At 37.2% G+C, this 17,476-nt stretch overlaps 2 protein-coding genes across 2 annotated transcripts; both read left to right on the plus strand.

Annotated features, from left to right (window-relative positions):
- The first annotated feature begins 1,092 nt into the window (after window positions 1–1,092).
- On the plus strand, window positions 1,093–8,186 carry parp3 (poly (ADP-ribose) polymerase family, member 3). The gene is made up of 11 exons (XM_079629373.1): window positions 1,093–1,187; window positions 1,918–2,109; window positions 3,454–3,579; window positions 3,698–3,877; window positions 4,013–4,157; window positions 4,738–4,958; window positions 5,195–5,350; window positions 5,808–5,888; window positions 6,165–6,342; window positions 7,079–7,222; window positions 7,309–8,186. Exons 2-11 carry the CDS (start codon window positions 1,930–1,932, stop codon window positions 7,479–7,481), a joined length of 1,584 nt encoding a protein of 527 aa, XP_079485499.1. The 5' UTR covers window positions 1,093–1,187; window positions 1,918–1,929; the 3' UTR covers window positions 7,482–8,186.
- Window positions 8,187–9,892: 1,706 nt separating this feature from the next.
- On the plus strand, window positions 9,893–13,867 carry gpr61l (G protein-coupled receptor 61-like). Its single transcript, XM_079628772.1, has 2 exons — window positions 9,893–10,274; window positions 11,510–13,867. Exon 2 carries the CDS (start codon window positions 11,599–11,601, stop codon window positions 12,883–12,885), a length of 1,287 nt encoding a protein of 428 aa, XP_079484898.1. The 5' UTR covers window positions 9,893–10,274; window positions 11,510–11,598; the 3' UTR covers window positions 12,886–13,867.
- Window positions 13,868–17,476: the final 3,609 nt, after the last annotated feature.

Below are 17,476 nucleotides of genomic sequence, written 5' to 3' on the forward strand. Positions count from 1 at the left end.
AGTACGATTAAAAACTATACAGACCCCGTCAGGCTATGGCAGACGTGTCATTCAACCTAGTGTAAGTCGATGTACCATCACAAGAGACTTGGAAATATATTATTAAGGTTGAAAAGTTACCTGGTGCTGCTTTAATATTAAATGCTAATTTGTTGCGCTGTATAAAATAATACCCTGAGTGACCCTTTTAAAATACGGGTGATTTGCAAGTGCAATAAATTATGTCCTTAATTTAATTGCGCATAAAGTCATTTCATTAGCTACCATATTAAAATGTAAATAAACCAGTATAGGACAAATAAAAAGACAAAATACTGCAAATTATGCTATTACTGCACTACAAATGTAATGCATATACATCAGTCTACCGAAGGATCGTGTCTCATGATGGACAAAACATCATATTTATATATCCATGTGCAGGCTATCACTGACCCATGTTACAATTGCACACTCAATCACTGGTGGTAAAATGACAAAAGAGAAATAGATTTTTTTGTGTGTGATGGTGATATCTGTAGTCATTTTCTGCCTTAATATTTTTAGCATTCATAAACATTTGGCCTACTAATGTCTACATAGTCCCACTGGAGGATTTTCATTTTTAACTGAAAACTCACAATTTTAACTGTAACTTTTAACTGTTTCCATTCAAGCATAAAGCCAGCATTACAACTTACATTAAGTGAGAAGTACAGTACAAAGGTTGGATGTTAGACTACAATTATTTACGCAACCTCATTATATTGGGGCTATTTAAGTGTTTGAAGCAACATGTGATTTTTTAAAAATAAATAAATAAAATAAAATATAAAAAAGTAAAATAAAAAGTACAAATTATTTTTAAACTATTTTGTTTTTGCAGGATGTCGCTTTTAAGATACACAAGAGCCTGAAACTTTGTGTCAGAGAAGTACAATATAAACAATTGTACTAATTATTTATTTATGAACATTTTCATCGCATCTCAGATGGTGTATTTTATGAATTGAGAAATGTGTCTGTTTTAAAACATTAGCTACAACTTTGGTGACATAAGCTGTCATTCAAAATAAAAAAAATATATGAAATCAATGATATGAGGGAAGGGGTGTGACGTAAAGTGTCAGAAACACGGAAGTCAGGCTGCAGGCAGTCCCGAAGTGTGAGAGTGAATCTGCAAACTTTCTCAGCACCCTTACTAGCAGGTAAGTATCATTCTATCTGACTAATAATACAATCAAATCATTTTTAACAGTTATATTGCTCTGTAGACGTGTTGCTACAGCGCTGCAGGTGAAGTGTGCGTCAAAACACACACGTTTTAGCAGTCGCAAGCGTTGCGTTAACGCCATAACTGCTCGCCGCGTTTCTGAACACTTGCGATTTCACATTATATGTTTATTTGTGGTGCACACATTTGCGAGTTAGTAAATGTTCTCATTGTTGACAAGACGTACCCCACTACCCCTGTGATTTCTATGAACCCATTTCAGTGCCTCTGATAGGCTGCCAGGAAGATCTACGTCACTTACAATAAACTCCAGCATGCCCGCACATGTCTAAGCAGGACTGTGTTGATTTATTGTTTACCATATTTAAACATTTGATGTCATACCATTTCTAAACAGTGTGTTTGAAAAATATTGATTAGATATAACAATAAATAAATAAACATTTTCTTAATAAATTGTCAGGTGTCCATGTTATAGAAGTTACACGTGGCGATACATTTCTCAAAGGTGAAATAAATTCACCTATATTTTAAATTAATTGTGATATTGCGATAAAAGTACCGGCAAACTAAAATATTTTTTAAATGAATTTTAAATCTATTAATGCATGCTGTAGGCTATGTCTTACCTGACTCAATAACTGCTGATCAGTTGTTTATTGAATGTTTATACTATAATTAAAACATCATATGATTATGAACAGAGAGGAAAGAGGATGGCACCTAAGAGAAGGGCAACATCACGCACTAAAGCTGGAGGGAAGAAGGTAAAGGAGGAGCCTGAAGCTCCACCAAAAGACAAGTTCACCTCTGCCAAAGAGGCCCTGAAGGCAACAGGATCGCAGGTGAAGGCCACTAGGAACCCTGACAGCTTCTGTGATCTATCAAATGCTGAGGTGAGACCGAAAAAGTGGTTAAATGTACCATTTTTAATTTTATTTATTTATTTATTTTACCTTTATTTTACCAGGTAGGCCGATTGAGAACAAATTCTCATTTGCAACGGCGACCTGGGCAAGATAAGGCAAAAAAAAAAAAACATGTGCAAGACAACATAGTGTTACATAATAAATACACAGAACACAGGAGTGCAAATTTACAAATTACAGTGAAACACAATAAGACAATATAGGGTCAAAACAGGATAAGATATATGTGAGTCTGTTAAGCAACATAATTAAGACATATATTAGGACATAGCGAGAGTATTTTAAGATGAAAAATAATAATTTTACTGGATATATAAAATGTATCTTATTAAAATATATCTAACCAATAAGTCAAGAAACTCAGCAAGTATGACAGTAGTGCAGGTGAAAAAGTCCACTGTGCAAAGCGGACATAGCATAAAAGAGAAAAGATTGAAGGCAATTAACAGGTACATAGATCGGTCAGATGTTCAGAAAGGAGTAGTTTAAAAGCAACTGGTGATATGAGTGTTTCAAGTTTTAAGGTTTTTTGTAATTCATTCCAGTCATTGGCAGCTGAAAACTGGAATGATTGGCGGCCGAATGTTGTGCAGACTTTCGGGGTGACTAAGGCAATATACCTACTAGATCGTAGACTGCGAGTAGGTACAGCAATAGTAACTAGACAGCTTAAGTACAGCGGGACTTTACCAAGCAAAGACTTGTAAATAAGTTGATACCAATGAGTTAAACGCCGCACAGTAATGACGGCCAACCAGCTAATGCATAGAGCTCGCAGTGGTGGGTGTTTTAAGGAGCATTTGTTACAAAACGTATGACGCTATGATAGATAACGTCCAGTTTTTGCAGCAGAAAATTTGAGGCAGTTCTATAAATTACATCACCAAACTAAAGTCAAACATTGGAATGATAGTCATTTTCACCAAAGCCAGTTTGGCAGCATAAGTAAAAGAGGCCCTGTTGCGGAAAAGAAAGCCAATTCTAGATTTAATTTTAGATCTTAGTTTGTTAATGTGCGGCTGGAAGGAGAGAGAACTGTCTAACAAGACACCTAGATATTTATATGTATCAACATATTCTAGCTCAGACCCATCCAGCGTGGTGATGTTAGGTAGACAAGCAGGTGTTGGCCGCGAACGATTGAAAAGCATACACTTAGTTTTACCAGAATTTTATAATATTAAATAACCATGTTTAAACTACCATTGATGTCTTTGGTTCAATGAGAATTGTGAGTTTTCAGTTGAACGTGCAAATTATTGCTTGCCCTGAATCACAAAAAAAAAAATCATGTGTGATCCTAACCAACAGGTTCATGAAGATTACGACTGCATGCTAAACCAAACTAACATTGGAAACAACAACAACAAATTCTATGTAGCCCAAGTCTTAGTGTCTGGAGGGGAGTACTATTGCTGGACAAGATGGGGCAGAGTGGTGTGTTGCTTTCTCTTTTTTTTTTTGTCTATCTATCAAATATGTCTCAACATAATGTGCATATGCTCTTGTGGCTTCTAATGGATGATGTACTTTTCCTGTCTTTCACTGTTTTCAGGGAGAGTCAGGCCAAAACAATTTAGCTGGTCCATTTACCGCTGATGCAGCCGTTAAGTGTTTCGAAAAGAAATTCAAAGATAAGACCAAGAATAACTGGAGCGATCGAGAAAACTTTGTCTCGCATTCTGGGAAGTACACATTGATAGAGGTAGATGGGGACCAGGATGCAGAAGTGAAGGTAATTTAGCTTGTTCATCAGTTTTTGCAGCATTTAATACATTTACTTTATTACACACTTAATTGAAACCATGTCATTGTTATTGTCCAAAGACTAACACATTTGACAGTTTCTAATGTTTTGTGTTTCCTGCAGGTGGATACTGTAGACGGTGGAGATGTGAAGGTGAAAAGCGAACAACACGTTCTGCCTTGTGCGTTGGATGAGGCAACTCAAAGGCTCATCCGATTCATCTTCGACAACGACATGTTCAAAGAAGCCATGTCCAGCATGAACCTGGGTTAGTTTATTGTGATATAGCTTTGAATCATTAGGCCGTGTGTCCACCAAAGCGTTTTTAGCCAGCTGAAAACTTAGCTGTGGGCGCTTGAGAGCGTTTCGGCAGGGCAGCGTTTTTTTTCCGTTTAGGCGCTTTGCCTGCTATGATACGAAATATCAAATTTTATAGAATCATATTTTTACAGAGTTTTTTTTCTGTATTGTTTCTATATAAAATGCTGATACAATGTAAAGTATTTGCTCTGGCTCTTGTTTTAAATTATTTTTTGCAATTATGCTTATTGTTGTCATCTGTTGACATTGGTCGGTGTTGTTTTTGTCCCGCCCCCCCTCCACTGAGATTGGACGGCTGGGTAAAAAGTGACAGTGATGAGCGCTGCATAACCAAAGTTGAACATTCTTCAACCCTCGGCATCCGGTAAAAAATGCAGAGCGATTCATGAATTCGTGAAATAGACGCAATAGATTGTAAACTGAAGATGGGACTTTTTGCTGCCTATTTGAGCCCTATCTACCCGATCGAGATGGATACAATCCATTTTTTGTGAAGGAGTTTCATGCGTCACATATTTCTCTGTCAGATATTAAGAAGATGCCTTTGGGGAAACTCAGCAAGCAGCAGATAGCCAAAGGCTTTGAGGCTTTGGAGGAGATTGAAGCCGCAATAAAGACGGGGGAACGGAACAAGTTAGAAGAACTCACCAACAAATTCTTCACCATTATTCCTCATAACTTTGGCCGCAACAGACCCCCTATCATCTCTGATGATTCTGTTCTTCAGGGCAAGAAGGAGATGCTTTTGGTGAGATACATAGCAGTTTCTGCACACTGAGAATGTTTCGGTTTCATGAATAGGGGCTAGTTGTCACTTTTTTAATGTGAATATTCTCACAATAGGTTTATTTGTTAAATCATACAATATTTGGCTACAAAAATAAACATTGATCTTGTGTGTGTTTTTAATGGCCAATATAGAGTGCTTTGCCATCTCGATAAGAATGACCAAAATCCAAACTTTCTTTTGCTTGTGTCTTGTAGGTTCTTGCAGACATCGAGGTTGCCCAGAGTCTTAAAGCTGAGTCTGAGAAAGCCACAGAAGAAATGAAGGACGTGGTGCCTCATCCACTTGACCAAAATTTCCAGTCTCTGAAATGCAAGCTACGTTTGCTGGATAAGAAATCGAAGGAATATAAGGTTTCAATGCACAGCAACATTTACAGTCCACATTGGAAATCAGGAATTCAAAATCTAATTTAAATCTGGTAAACAAACTTTTAAAATAATAAATGATGCAGTGTTTATTATCAGCATAACACTGATTATTTGTGTCAGAATGTCTTAAGAATATGGCTTTGAAATATTATAATAGCAAAATTGTAAATATTGAAATGAATTGTAAATGTCAACATAAAAAAAATAATACAGAATTTCCAGATTTAAATGAAAATTCCCAGATTTTCATGAACATATATTAAAAACATAATGAATGATTTTATATTATTTAACCTTTGCTTTTTTAAGTCTTTAAGTTATGAGTTCAATGATGAACATTTACCAAGCTTGATAAAAGAAACTGATGTATAGAAATTGGTTGAAAAAAGTGCAGTATGCTCAGAAGTTCCTTTCTCTCTCTCTTTTTTTTGTATTTAAGATAATTGAGAAGTACTTGAATGCCACTGGACGCGAAGGACTCACTTTAGTGGACGTCTGGGAAGTTGACAGAGATACAGAGGTGAATAGTATTGTGTAATCTAAGTTTATGCATAGTAAGCAGTAAACGATAAAAGTAAACGGTAAACTCGTAACAGTAAATGTCAAAAAAGTGCAAATGCACAGTATTTTTTTCCATTAGAACTCCTGTTAAGTTCCCATTAGATTCCTAATTTCATTTTAAACCAGCAGTGAGCAGCCTCAGTGGGTGTTGAATTCTGTTCATTACTGAGTCTTATTATCCTAATTAAATCCTGTGTGTGTGTGTGTGCGTGCATGTGTGCATTTGCTTGTGTAGGCTGAGCGCTTCAGGGAAAATGATGCATTGGAGAACCGGAAGCTGCTTTGGCATGGAACAAGCGTGGCCGTGGTTGCAGCCATTCTGAAGGGCGGACTTCGTATTATGCCCCATTCTGGTGGACGTGTGGGCAGGGGAATCTATTTTGCTTCTGAAAACATCAAATCTGCTGGCTATGGTGAGAAATCTGTTGCATCATTCTAAAATAACAATATAAACACATATAAAGTTTGATTTTGACATTGTCAAGGATTGCTTGTAGATTTTATCGATTAACTCGAATGTGTAGTTTACGTCGACTTGTTTGAATGAAAATCGGTTTTCTCTTTAACATCCGCTGACGCTCCCCTCTGGGCCCCCGTAGTTCCGAACAGGCTCAGCATTTACCATAGAGATACACAAACAACATTGCAATGAACAAGACCATGTCAGCACAAGCACACCCGCCAAAAACATTTACAAACTGAATCCGCAGAGCTGCCAACTCTCACGAATTCACCGTGAGACTCACGCAATTGTCACTTTTTACACGCTCTCACATCACACATCCATTTTCTCACAAAGAGAAAAATCGTGAAGCAAAGAGGACACTGACACAGACAGAGAAGATTACTATTAATATGAAACAAATTCTCAGCTCTCAGATTCTGACAGAAATTCAAACAGTAAACACCGTTTTGGCGCTTGTAAATGTGACGTGACATATCTCAGTTCTCAGGAAATCGATTTAAATCATAAATCTGACTCTTTTTTTTTTTATATGCCATATCACACAGCCCTAGCTTGTAGTAATTATTTCCCTGCATTCCCTCCATTTCCAGGAAAAATTGGGAATGTCGTAGACATTATTAGGCACTTTTTTATCTCTAAAATATTTTTTTATCTCTAAAATAATAACTTTATTGTGTTTGCAGTGCATCCATCCAACAACATCGGCATCATGTTTCTAAATGAAGTTGCTTTGGGCAAAGAGTACACCATCACGCAGGATGATTGCAGCTTAAGGAAGGCCCCTGCTGGCTATGACTGTGTAATTGCACGTGGAAGCCAAGAACCAGGTTTTTCCAAATATAATCAAAACTCATTACTCAACGCATAACATTAGTTCTTAGCAATTTCAGTGTTTTTTTTCTTTCTTCTTCAGATCCCTCGAACAATGTCTTCATTGAGTTTGATGGTAAAAAGGTGGCAGTTCCTCAGGGAAAAGCCATAAAACAGCAGCAGTACGAAGGAAGTTCATTCTACAACAGTGAGTATCTCATCTATAAGGAAAGCCAGTGTCGCATCCGATACCTCCTGGAGTTGAACTTCAATTAATACTAGAGCTGACTTGAAAACATGGAACTGTATCTACATATATAGCTTCTTATAAATGGCACTTCTGCTATGTGGCCATAAAGCATTGTTTGAGTTAATTAGTCGGAATGTCTAAGAAATATTTGATTATTACATTACATCTTTATCATGTACTGTAAACTTTGGTTGGTATTAAGTTCAACTTTAAACATTTGAAAAATGTTGAATAAATGTGCATTTTTATTTTCAAAAAGGGCTAAAATGAAGAGAATATAAAATATTGTGATTGCTTTTTTCAGGCTTTTCCCGTTGAATTAAATACTCTTATTTTACACAGACTAAGAGTATTTAAAAAATATTTCTGAAGTATGATTGAAGTCTAATTAATTTTGTTAAAAGTATATTTTCTTTTCTAAAATTGTAATTTCTTTTAAGTTTATGTTCATGCAATTATATGCATGCAAGCTGCTCATACATGGCTGACAAGCACGGCTTATGAAGGAAGGTTTTTGTTCCTTTTTATTTTTGTTTGGTCAGATGTTTGTTTTATCAAGCATTTGTTTGAAGGTCTTTATATAATCATATTGCATTATTGGTGATAAATATTATTCCATTGTTATATATATATATATTTCTCTTTTATGTTGTGGTGAGTTTTGAAGGAAAGTTAATGTAACTGCTTAGTACTGGGGAAAAAAATGAAGATAATAAATCATTATAATTATATACTTGCACTGTTGTGTTCTCTTTTTAACCAGTAGATGTCACTTTTCAAAATGTAAAGGTTTTATTAAACATGTCCCATTAGATCCACAGCACTGTATGCAATCTGTTAAAACTTTTCACAAAGGTTTTAGTTAGATTTTCATTATAGAAATGAATAATATGCTAGACGTTATATGTGCATTTATAATCAATAAATATAATGTTCTGAGCTGAAGTGGACAGCACTACAATGACAGTATATACAGTGCCTAGAATAAGTGAATACACCCATGCTAAAGTTGACTAAAAAGAGGAATAAAAAAATCATCTTTTGGAAATCGATCTTAATGCCTTAATAAAAAAAAAAAAGGAAAACTCCAACCTTTAAGGACACCAATTTTCTTTGTGAATGAATAATGTATCGTAAATAAATAAATGTTTGTCTTTAAAATACAGGGTGCATAAGTCGGGACACCCCTATGTTAAATCCCCATAGAGGCAGGCAGATTTGTATTTTTAAAGGCCAGTTACTTCATGGATCCAGGATACTATGCATCCTGATAAAGTTCTCTTTACCTTTGGAATTAAAATAGCCCCACATCATCACACACCCTTCACCAAACCTAGAGATTGGCATGGTTTTATTTCAGTTCGCCTAATAGCTGGTTTGATTTGCTTTGAGAGATGATCTTATGGAAAGTACCCCATGCCAATCTCTATGGTGAAGGGTGTGTGATGATGTGGGGCTATTTTAATATATATATAATATAATATAATATATATATATATATATATATGTATACTTTAAGACCTGTTGTATTAATGTGTTTTTTGGGCAACTTGTCTCCACAACATAACAACATATGGAATAATAAGCAGCTACCAATAGAAGAAATGTTCAGAAATTCGTTCTGCTTTGAGATTTTTCAGACCTATGTATGAGAAACTCAATGAAGTACAAATGATAATTACAAAACAATATGTTCCTCTTTCTGTAAAATATAATGAATTATGTTATCCATTTTCAAAAACCTAGGGAAACAACTTTTCATTACTAAACTTCCAAACATCTGGTATCTTTGAATGGTAATTAGACGGGACATGTAGAGTCTCTGAGAATAAAAAATAAAAAAAGTATAATAATTTGCAATATTTCAATTCCGCATGAAACGGAAGTTGTCATAGTCTTTTTTCCCCCTATTGTGACCTATATCACGAGTGAAATGACTTCTCAAAAAAAATGTAGAGCTTGATTTTGTCCATTGGGAATTGATTGGATGGTTGTGGTTTGCTATTGCTGTGATGTAATGTGAGTGACAGGTTGTCCCACCATCGCACCAGTAAACGTTATCAAAGAAGAGAAGTTGATGGAAGAGGGAGGGGAAGTTATAATGATTAAAGATTACGAGGGCACATGAATAAAACAAAAACAAATGATGTGCACAGAAATTATAATAAACACTGTAATATTCCATAAAAAAAAAAAAAATGTTGATGCATTTTTTTATTTTTCGTGTGAACTTCTCATATATTTGAAAAATATCCTTACAAGTGACAAAAATGACTTGGTCGAGCTACAATGGACCATTAAAATATCTTTTAGTTTAATGGTGTGCAGTAGGACCCAGGGGATGACTGCCACACTGGAGGACAGAGGAGTATGTGTCTGTTTGAAAGAGGAAGAAAAAAATCACAGAGATACAATGTGTGACAGTCACAGCCCTCCACAGCACCGGACACTGTGGAAGAGCATCCTGACGGACACTGGCCTAAGTGGTGTGAATACTGATCAACACTACTGGAAACAGGAAGAGCAGGTGGGACCATATCCTTTCTGCTTCACCTGGGTTTTGTTAGATGGAAAGGGAAACCTATATGAACTTTGCTTCTTAGAGCCGGGGCTTTCCTGGATGATAATACTTTTCGATGGATCATGATCCACCCTGGTTGCTCTCCACTGAACTCACCTGAGACGTCGAGCGGCCTCCTGTGGGCTTGCACTGCACTTGTTTGGATGTCTGCAGAAGTTTCAACACATGTGAAAATACGTCCAGATGTTCAAGTCTGATTGGAGAATCAAAGAAAAATCAAAGTCCCAGACGTTGACCGGTAAGAAAACTCAGATTGTCTTTTTTCTTATATGTCAGAACAGAGGAACACAACCTGACATGACAGTAGGTCATTCATTTTAATTTAGTGGAAAATGTGTTTTTGAATTTCTAGCGGAGTGAGAAAAAGTTCATGGGGCCGTGGTGTCTGTGGGTCGGGGGATGGGACGGGTCAGCGCGTATAGGTGGGTGTTGTGGGGAGGTCAAGGCACACAATCAGGTATGACTCATGTGTGACTCCCACTGACAAACAACAACAATAACAGCAGTCATGTATTCCTCCAACTTCATTGATCTCTGACGGTCAACAACCCATTTGTGCAAAAAAAACATGCTCCTGTTGGGTGAAAGCAATCTGTCAGTTGCCAACAAGAAAGGACAGGATGTTGTTCTGCCCTCATTAGCATATAGAGAGACCTGGTGAGTGGGTTGGGAAAAAAATAATAGATGAGATTTTCCATGAAGACTGAAGTAAAAGGAAATTGACACAGTGATTCTGGGAATGATCTGTACTTTTTTGGAGAAATGATTACCAATATGCACTCAGGATTTATTCATTAACTTTGTATGAGGGAATTTCCTTTCCATTTGGACTCAAGTGTTTAGTGTGTGTATGTAATAACAGCTTTAGTGTTCTGATAATAATTGCATGTTTAGTTTGACATGAAAGGGAATTTGGTCTCTCTCGCTGAATGATGAGTGATGGAGGCGTTACAGATTTACATAACTAATCATTATGGGTATGAAACAGTCACCAATCCTTTTATTGACCCTTTGCACTGAATCATGGCATAATATTATGTTATCCTCTTAAATAATATGGTTTGCAATATGCAGCATCACTTTCTTTACAACTTTAGGGTTTCAAAAAACTGTTTTTGATATATTCACTTTGATATTGACCGTATCTATATCTATCTATCTATCTATCTATCTATCTATCTATCTATCTATCTATCTATCTATCTATCTATCTATCTATCTATCTATCTATCTATCTATCTATCTGTCTGTCTGTCTGTCTGTCTGTCTGTCTGTCTGTCTGTCTGTCTGTCTGTCTGTCTGTCTGTCTGTCTGTCTGTCTGTCTGTCTGTCTGTCTGTCTGTCTGTCTGTCTGTCTGTCTGTCTGTCTGTTAAATGTATGTAAATGTAAATCTATCTCTATCTATAAACTTTGCTCTGTGACATGATATCACATGAAATACAGTATTAATAGATCTGCTCGTTTCTTCTCAGAAATGGTTTCAACACAAACGCTTGACAAACTGAAGAGAAAACAACATTTAAGCATGGAGAAGCCTGGTTCTATCTCGAGCCGGTGAAGTATGGAGAAAGCTGTGCCAGGTCTGGTGTTGGGTCTCCTGACCAATCACACAACTCCAAATGACACGTCCGGCCAGCGGATCACAACCAAGCCTACCCCTCCCAGCATGGAGGAGATCATCCACTCGGAATCCCAGATTAAGGATCTTGTTGGGCTGTTTTGCATGGTGACCCTTAACCTGGCAGCACTTTTGGGCAACAGCGGAGTCATGGTGGCCATTGCCCGAGCTCCTCACATGAAAAAATATGTGTTTGTTTGCCATCTTTGTGCAGTTGACTTGCTTTGTGCTATATTGTTGATGCCTCTCGGGATAGTGTCTAGTTCTCCGTTCTTTAGCACTGTAGCGTTTACCGTTCTGGAGTGCCAGGTGTACATCTTTTTAAACGTTTTCCTCACCTGTGCCTCTATTCTTACAGTGACTGCGATCAGTATTGAACGCTACTACTATATTGTTCATCCTATGCGATACGAGGTAAAGATGACTCTAAACCTTGCGCTTGGGGTTATGGTCTTCATTTGGGTCAAATCCATCCTGCTGGCTTTGGTTACGCTTCTCGGTTGGCCAGCGTACGGGAACCAGAGCTCCATCGCAGCGGCCCATTGCTCTTTACACTGGAGCCACAGTCGCCTCAGGAAGGTTTTTGCTATTCTCTTCAGCGTGCTTTGCTTCTTGGTCCCCGCTGTTGTGATTTTTGCAGTATATTGCAATGTATACAAAGTCGCACGAACAGCTGCCCGTCAGCACGTACCACTGCCCAGCTGGACGGCCAACCAAGCTAAGCGTCGCTCGGATTCCATCAACAGCCAGACCACCATCATCACCACCACCCGCAGCCTGCCCCAGAGATTGTCTCCTGAGAGAGTTTTCGGTGGCGGAAAGGCTGCTATCACCCTGGTTGTCATTGTGGGCCAGTTTCTTATCTGCTGGCTCCCGTACTTCAGTTTCCACCTTTACATGTCCATCACCACTCCGCTTCAGAGCCCAGGGGACATCGAAGAAGCCGTCACTTGGCTGGCGTATTCCTCGTTTGCTGTGAATCCATTCTTCTACGGCCTTCTGAACCGACAGATCCGCGAGGAACTGATAAAACTGAGAAAATGTTGCGCCAGTAGACCTGTTGAACTTCGAGCCTCTAGTCACGAAGGTTCCATGCATGAAAACTTTCTTCAGTTTCTGCAAAGGACCAACAGCACGGCTGAGACCACCAGACCCAGTTGTGGCAATTCCAGTCCGAGGAATACTGTGGATCAGGGTGCCAGGTTACCTGGCCAGATCCCTGAGGAATGACTTGGAAAATGTGTGAGTACTTGTAGAATAAAGGTCATGACTTTTGAATTTTTGTTTTTATTAAGAAGAGCATTATATAAGTGCATGACTAATTATATATTAAAGGGTTAGTTCACTCAAAAAATGAAAATTCTGTCATAATTACTCACCCTCACGTTGTTCCAAACCCATAAGATTTTCATTCATCTTCAGAATAATGATTTTTTTTATTAAATCTGAGAGCTTTAACACACACAAAATGAACCTCATTGGTTCTTGCTGAAGTTTAAATGTGATTCGTAACACACGAGAATGAACCTCATTGGTTCTCGCACCTCAAGCGAATATGCTTGAGCTTCCGTTTATCTTAACTGATGTGTGTTGGTGAATGTTTATTTGTGAATAAAAGCCTAAATTCAATCTGTCCATCATTAAACGAACGCGTCTCTTCAGAGAATTTGGACTAAACCGCTAAATTCAAATGGATTAGTTTTACGATCTCTCTGAACGTTTTATTGCGTATGTTGTCAATGGAAGGACAGGAATCGCTCATATTGTATTAAAAATTTCTTCATTTGTGTTCTGAAGATGAACGGAAGTCTTACGGGTTATGAAAGACAATGTGAGTAAACGATGACAGAATTTTCATTTTTGGGTGAACTAACCCTTTAAATCCATGCAAATTCAGATCTAAATGATCTTTGGACTAGTGTAATCTATTTATCCATAATTTGTTGTTATGGTTCCTATTGATAAGTGGCAATAGTAAGTATTCATGCTAAGATTAAATAACATGTTGATTTATATTCTGTTAAAATGAGTTAATTGAGAATTACTCTGTCATTATTCATTCATTTCATAATATCAACTCGTACTCAATAATTATTTAATTTATGGCTGTTAATTGTGTGTGCAGCCACTATATTGATGACACAAATAGTCATTAATATTAATAGGCTATGTATATATTTTTTTCTCTGTGAAAATAAAACATTTTTCTTACATAGCATTTGAAATGTGCTTTAATGCCTCACTCTAAGGCCACTGTATTGTATATTAAGAAGTTTCTCACTCCATCACAAAGCCTGATTCAGTTTTCGTTCAGGAAAAAAAACGTGTATCTGAGGGAGCTCTGATGTTCATTGCTAATTCCTTGTTGCCCTGTAACCATGGAAATGTGATGAGAGAGGGACTTGCATAGCAACAGGGCGCTTTTGAGTATCGTCCTAGCAGATTGGCTGAAATAAAGGGTTTCAGGCCAGTTCTTTTTATAAGCTGCACTATAATAACCGTTTTATGCAGGATGAAATTACCTATAGTTTGAGACGTAGGCTTTTAATGTAACCTTTTAGAGCAATACTAGAAATCATTACCATGCCATGCAAGTGCACAGAATGAGATAACATGCAATTTTATGGTCTTTTGCCTTTTAGTGTACAACTTTAACAAACAGAGGGCAAAAATCAGGAGCCAGCTTGTTTGTCCTCAGCAAACAGCAACAATGACCTCTTTACCGGTTCATATTGCACACTAGGTGTTGAATTTGTTTTAATTATGTAACTTGGGCTGTACAGTACAGTATATTCCATTCTTTAGTTAGTAAACATAGCAGGTCTGTTTGCTGCACTTGTAAATGACCGTGGTGGGAAGGAACTGCATGTACAAATAAAAGTGTTTCAGGTCACATTTCACCCCTAAATAAACAAGAAATACTGTAGTGAATGAATTACTTGTGAATTTTTTGTTTGTTTTTGTAATCCCCTTTATTCTCAGTGGTCATTTTAGGGTGAAATATGACATGAAAATGGAAGGTTCAGTTATGAAATGAGACCGATTTATGATCTATGCCTTTGGAGTCATTATGAAGATAGTCACTGCACTAACTACAGTATGTGAAGGAAAAGACAGAATGAAACCATATTCTCAGAAGCTAGCATGATGTATCCTTATTGCGGATTAGTCTCTGCTTCAAAACAGGCCTTTCTCATCAGTGATTCAATAGAGAGTGACCTGATCTGTCACTTCTAACAATAAAACCACGAGCCATGCATGAGGAGCGAGGGAGTCAGAAACAGAGGGGGAGGGCAGAGCGAGAGAGAGAGAGAGAGAGAGAGAGAGAGAGACAGGTACATGTGGCATGATTAGGGATTCATAAACTTGAGTGTCCCTGCTATGATCAAAACAAGGCCAGGCAAAAATAGAACCTGAAAGGATTTAGACATGTTGAGGTGAAGATTAAAGGAAAATGATTAAAGAGGGGGGAAATCGTGGTCAGATGATCAGCAGACAACCACAACACCCTCCATGATGGACAATTATAAAGTGATGAAGAACTGCTTAAACATTGAGTGTGTAACAGTCGGCCATATGTTGTAATAAAACCGTAAGTTGAAGCTGTAAGGCTGGAGAAACTGGTTGGAGAGATAGACTGGTCTATGAAACAAAGAACCTTGCTGGAAATTAACATCTGACCTCCCCCGTGCAGCCTCACTCCCTTTCACGCCTAAAGACTCACACAAGAATATATATGTGGTTTAATGTGAATGATTATTATGTTTAGTATCATTTTAAATGTCTCAGAGTGAGTGGTACAAATGTCTCATTTCCAACTAAGTTAAACAAAAAGAAATCAGGTTTTGAGAAGTTTAGAGAAACTGGCACACAAAGGAAGGTTGTCTCTAGGCAAATCGTCTCCTACCCCCAAAAGGTGTCAACTCTGAATGTAAATTCCCAGTGTTAACCATATGAAAGAGGTTTTGGCTATTTAATGGAAGGGGAAGAGGAATCGGGGGGCTTTCTGTATCCAGACTGGCCCATGATGGCTGGGAGTGACCGAGACTTCCAGCCTCGTGTATTTATTCAGGTTGGGTTCGCATCTCTTCATTTTATTCATGCTTTGTATTGATTATACAATTGACCTGATACCTGATTTAATAAATTGTTACATTTGATTATTCAAACTGATTTTGACCTTGTTCATTTAATAGTTTAAAAGTAATAATCAAACATTCGCTCACTTTTAGTGATGCATAGATTTTATCAAAACCTTTCATTTATGGAGTCAGATGAAATAACGAGTAAATACATATGAGAAATGTATTGCATTTAACCCAAAATACTTTGTCATGAGAAATGACGGAACGCGCAAGAAACCTTCCCCGTGTAATTGGAAACCCTCATTGGACCAATATAGCGCGGCTTACAAAGCACAAAAATGTGAAGGTGTCATATCATGATTTTTTAAATATTATTTATTTTATTATTATGTTAATTCTTATATTTTTTGTTTTGTTTTTGCACCAAAAACTGGTGATAAAACCGTGTCTACGTGGCAAAGCAAACAGAATCCATTATAATCAGTGATGCTGTCTACACTGGTTGCGAAACGCATCACGACAAATTCCTGACCGTAAACCGATGCCCCGTTCTATTTCTGACTCCTGTCGTGTCCAGTTTAGACAGCCTCAAGCTTGCTTTTGTTACGTCGCTCGCGTCCGTGGTAGACACAGTGTTAGAATTAAATGGACCATTTTTCCTTATTAGCATATGAAATGAGCAACAGTGCTTTGGTGCCCTATCAAATCGTTGGAAATAGGTGTTTGAATAACACAAATGAATCATCATTAGCATTATTCTATTGTAAATATAATTGTATAATTAAATAGTCAATTATATAAACATCCAGGGACTTGAAATAAAATAAAAGTTTCAATAAACTTCAGTTGTTTGTTTTTATATATGGAAGAATATGCAGAGTGGCACCCATGGTAACATCCTACACGGTCCAAAAAAAAATCTAGTCAACAAGGCTATAATAATATTCATGTTAATCAGATATTGGTTGTGTCCTAAATCGCCCCTATACCCTCATATCAATATCAAATTGATTTCTAGAACACAGTTCCAGTAATGGGATTGAATGTGAGATTGAATAAGTGCACTCAATAACTTCCACAATGGTTTCTCTGACACCCATGGCCGTACCCTCAAATAGTGACTTTTAGAGTCTATGAAAAGTTTGTTGGCTTTTAGTATGAATATGTTAGCCTTACTGTTATGTATAAGATAGTGTGCACCAAACCAATGACAACATTCACATTTAGAAGACCAAACCCAACGTTGAAAATGAAAATGGGGTTGATGTCAGGATCCAACATCAGTCGGGTTCTGACGTCAAACCGAGTTTCATTTCCAACCAAAATCCAAAGTCTTTTACTACTTTCTACTCAAAGACCTTGACAGAAATGTAGTGGAGTAAATAGTGCGATATTTGTCTTTCAAATGTAGTGAGGTTAAAGTAAAATATTTCCAGAAAAATAATACTTAAGTGCAGATACTCAAAAAGTGTAACGTACTCGGCTCCACTTTATTTCGATAGTCCACTTTATACATCCTACTAACTATAAGTAACTTTGCAACTACATATCAACTAACTGTCATTAGATTATTAGTAGACTGTTATGGTTAGGTGTTAGGGTTTGGGTTAGTAGAATAAGTTGACTTGTACAGTAGTTGCCAAGTTACTTATAGTCAGAATATCTGTTGGGTGACCAACTAAATAAATTGTTAGCAGATATTAAGCAGACAGTCTACTAATAATCTAATGACAGTT

This window comes from Phoxinus phoxinus, assembly GCF_949152265.1.
Source record: "Phoxinus phoxinus genome assembly, chromosome: 11".
In the NCBI taxonomy this organism is placed as follows: domain Eukaryota; kingdom Metazoa; phylum Chordata; class Actinopteri; order Cypriniformes; family Leuciscidae; genus Phoxinus; species Phoxinus phoxinus.

Bases quoted from the DNA above. Each gene is read 5' to 3' on its own strand.
- parp3 (XM_079629373.1), top strand. From the start codon at position 1,930: ATGGCACCTAAGAGAAGGGCAACATCACGCACTAAAGCTGGAGGGAAG. The intron at 2,110-3,453 runs GTGAGACCGAAA...CCTAACCAACAG, and splicing joins GTGATCTATCAAATGCTGAG to GTTCATGAAGATTACGACTG. The intron at 5,351-5,807 runs GTTTCAATGCAC...TTTGTATTTAAG, and splicing joins AGAAATCGAAGGAATATAAG to ATAATTGAGAAGTACTTGAA.
- gpr61l (XM_079628772.1), top strand. From the start codon at position 11,599: ATGGAGAAAGCTGTGCCAGGTCTGGTGTTGGGTCTCCTGACCAATCAC.